The sequence below is a fragment of the Etheostoma spectabile genome, unplaced genomic scaffold (genome assembly GCF_008692095.1).
Source record: "Etheostoma spectabile isolate EspeVRDwgs_2016 unplaced genomic scaffold, UIUC_Espe_1.0 scaffold362, whole genome shotgun sequence".
NCBI classification, from domain to species: Eukaryota; Metazoa; Chordata; class Actinopteri; order Perciformes; family Percidae; genus Etheostoma; species Etheostoma spectabile.
In genome coordinates this window covers 96,524-99,393 of record NW_022605592.1, presented here as the reverse complement: position 1 = coordinate 99,393, position 2,870 = coordinate 96,524, and the positions used below count along the sequence as shown (strand labels likewise).

The 2,870-nt window shown below is 45.5% G+C and overlaps 1 protein-coding gene across 1 annotated transcript in view; it reads left to right on the top strand.

Moving 5' to 3' along the window:
* The window catches only part of tnfrsf21 (tumor necrosis factor receptor superfamily, member 21), a 41,237-nt gene that overhangs the window by 8,035 nt on the left and 30,332 nt on the right, over positions 1-2,870 (top strand). The window contains exon 2 of the mRNA XM_032511399.1: positions 766-1,483. Within this exon, the coding sequence (XP_032367290.1) occupies positions 766-1,483 (718 nt within the window). The remainder of the gene's footprint in view (positions 1-765; positions 1,484-2,870) is intronic.

Sequence of the window (2,870 nt, the reverse complement as noted above, 5' to 3'; positions counted from 1 at the left end):
TGTGTGTGTGTGTGTGTGTGTGTGTGTGTGTAAACTCCTGTGGGTTGTTCCCCTAAACCCAGTGAGCTGTCAGTTTCCCAGCAGAGGTGAGAGGGGGGAGCCTGAGAAAAAGAAAAGAAGATACGGGGAAAGCCATATGAGTCATATGTCTGTTGTGGTTGTAAAGTGAATGCGCACTGCTGAAGAGGATCAGGATGAGTCAGGGGAGGGAGGAAAGGAAATTAATGCTGGAATTAATGGGTTTCCAAGGACAGATTTTCTTTCAAATCTCCTCAGCCCAATATTTTGGGAACCTGAAAGTCAGCACCAGAATTTGGACTTTCCAGAATCCTCGTTACTCATGTTACCCAACACACAGCACGCTCATTACTGCTGGTCAGGAATCCGTTCTGGATTGGATTTAATGTTTTAGTTTTATTGTACTTCATTTGGCACCTTATCATCAACATCCTAAAATTAATTTGTCAAACAGTGAAAAGAAGTCTAAATTACATTGGGATGGGGCTCTTTTGTCCCTTCTATCTGTGGGTCCGTCCAGATAGCTATCTGTCTCCTCATCCATCCATCCATCCATCCATCCATCCGTCTAGCTCTTTTGATCAAGAACAAGACATGTCCCCATGTAGCCAAAAATTAGTTATTGCAAGTTTAAGTATTATGGGGTGTAATGAGCATGAGGCTTCAAATCTTGTTTACTATATCTTAATGCTTTTTGCCTCTTTTTTTAGATTTCTCTTTAACTTCTACACTTTCTTCTTCCCTCAGCTGTTATGTACAGTGGTGATTGACATCTCAGCTCGGGTTTTGACTACAACCAGCCCAGCTGATCCATCCCTCCTCTCTCCCCGCCAATATCAGCACACCGACCCCAACTCAGGCACCCAGCTGGTCTGTGACAAGTGCCCGGCAGGCACCCACGTGTCCGTCCACTGCTCCCCAACAGCAGTGAGGGAGTGCAGCCGCTGCCCTGAAGGCACATTCACACGGGGCGAGAATGGGGTGCAGAAATGCCACCCCTGTCAGGCTCCGTGTACTGCAGGCTTCATTGAGAAAGCAACCTGCACGCCCATCCAGGACAGAGTCTGCACATGTCCCCCCAACAGCTTTTTGTTTGGGGATGGTGGCACAGAGTGTAGGCCTCACTCGCTGTGCCCCCCAGGGACCAGGGTGAAAAGGCGGGGCAGTGAGACCGAGGACGTGCTCTGTAGGCCGTGCCCCAAGGGGACTTTCTCCGCTGTGGAGTCGAGTGTGGTGAAGTGCCGAACCCACACGGACTGCCAAGCTCAGGGGCTGGTGCTGCTCACACCAGGGACTAAAGAGACAGATAATGTCTGTGGACCCCCTTCTACAGCCCCCATTTCTTTTTCATCTTCACCTCTCTCCACAAGCACCTTACTGGGGACTACACAGCCTGTGCTTGTACAGGAAGCCACGACTTCTTCATCCACCCCATCATCATCACTGACTGGACCTGCACATAAAGGTGAGAGACACTGCTTATTCTTTGCCAATTCTCATGGAGGTCATATTGGCTTAATTACTGTGAAAATACTCCATCCAAGTATGGATGTACTTTCCTTATTCATTTCGGTGGCAACCCCAAAGTTAAACATTTTGGGAAATTCACTTTCTAAATGATAGATGGGAACGCTGTGCATTTAGGTAGGGATCGACCGATACTGGTCTTTCAAGGCCGATAACAATACCAGTTATTATAATTCAATGAAACCGAAAACCGATATTTGGAAACCAATTTGCATTTACAGTACAAATTAAAAGTCAAATTTAAGATTTGGAATGTTACAAGCTTTAACGCAAAAGAAATGGGACCAGAAATTAAGGAGAATTTAACAAATTGGCAGCCAAGATGACAACATTTATTACCATTGGCAAGTAGCTATTATAGTTAGCAGTGGACACCAATAGAGCATAGAAGCACGTTCTGCAGTCGGTTATCATCAGATAAAGACTTTAAACCAAATACTACAGAACCAGGAATGTTTAGAGAGAATTTAACACTGGCAGCCAAGATGACATTTTACTGCTGTTATTGGCATGTTGCTACATGCGACAATGTTAAGACCACCACAGTAGCGTAGTAGAAACCATTCCAGCCAGGCCTATCTGGAGCAGATGACCAATCTTAGCAGGCCGGCTTAGAGTTGCAATAACACTTAGCCAAGAGTAGAAAGATCTGTTTAAACCGGAGCTGTCAGAACAGTTGGAAAGCCAAATGTTTTAGCTCCATGTTGTTTTCTCTAAAAGATGTTTAGCTCATTATTTGAACCGGATTATTGGCGAGGTTGGTGACTCACGTCTGTTTGGTGTGTTCTGTGTTGTCATTAGTCGGAGGAGCCGTCGGCTTTAATTTTGGCCAATTTGACATGCTGACGTGTCGGGCTCAATGACCGATCTGATTGGTGGAGTGCTAATCTGGAAATGACGAGCGGGATGAGCGGGACAAACGCCTCTCAAAATCTGAGGAAAATCTTCTAAACTGACCTCAGTCGATCTGAAATAAAGACAGATTCAGCAGCTACACAGCCTGTTTCTCACTTCTAATGTTTTCAGAAACACGTTTCGGTGAAGTAAATTCTTAAAATACGAGATTGTATTCAAAATGAGCCGCCATTATGGTTGGTTTTGGAATTCCGCAGAATCCAGACCAATCCAGTCCAATCAGCTGACAGTTGTAATGTTTTGGGCGACAATACAGATTAGCGCCTGTTGTTATGAAGACGTATTACGTCTTGTGACGCGCATAATGTACACTCCAGTCGTCCTCGCTTCGGTGTGTTCCCAGGAACTTTGTGGACCAACTCGGGGAGGCTTTGACCTTGCATCACAAGTCTTTTTCCATCCAAAGTTTG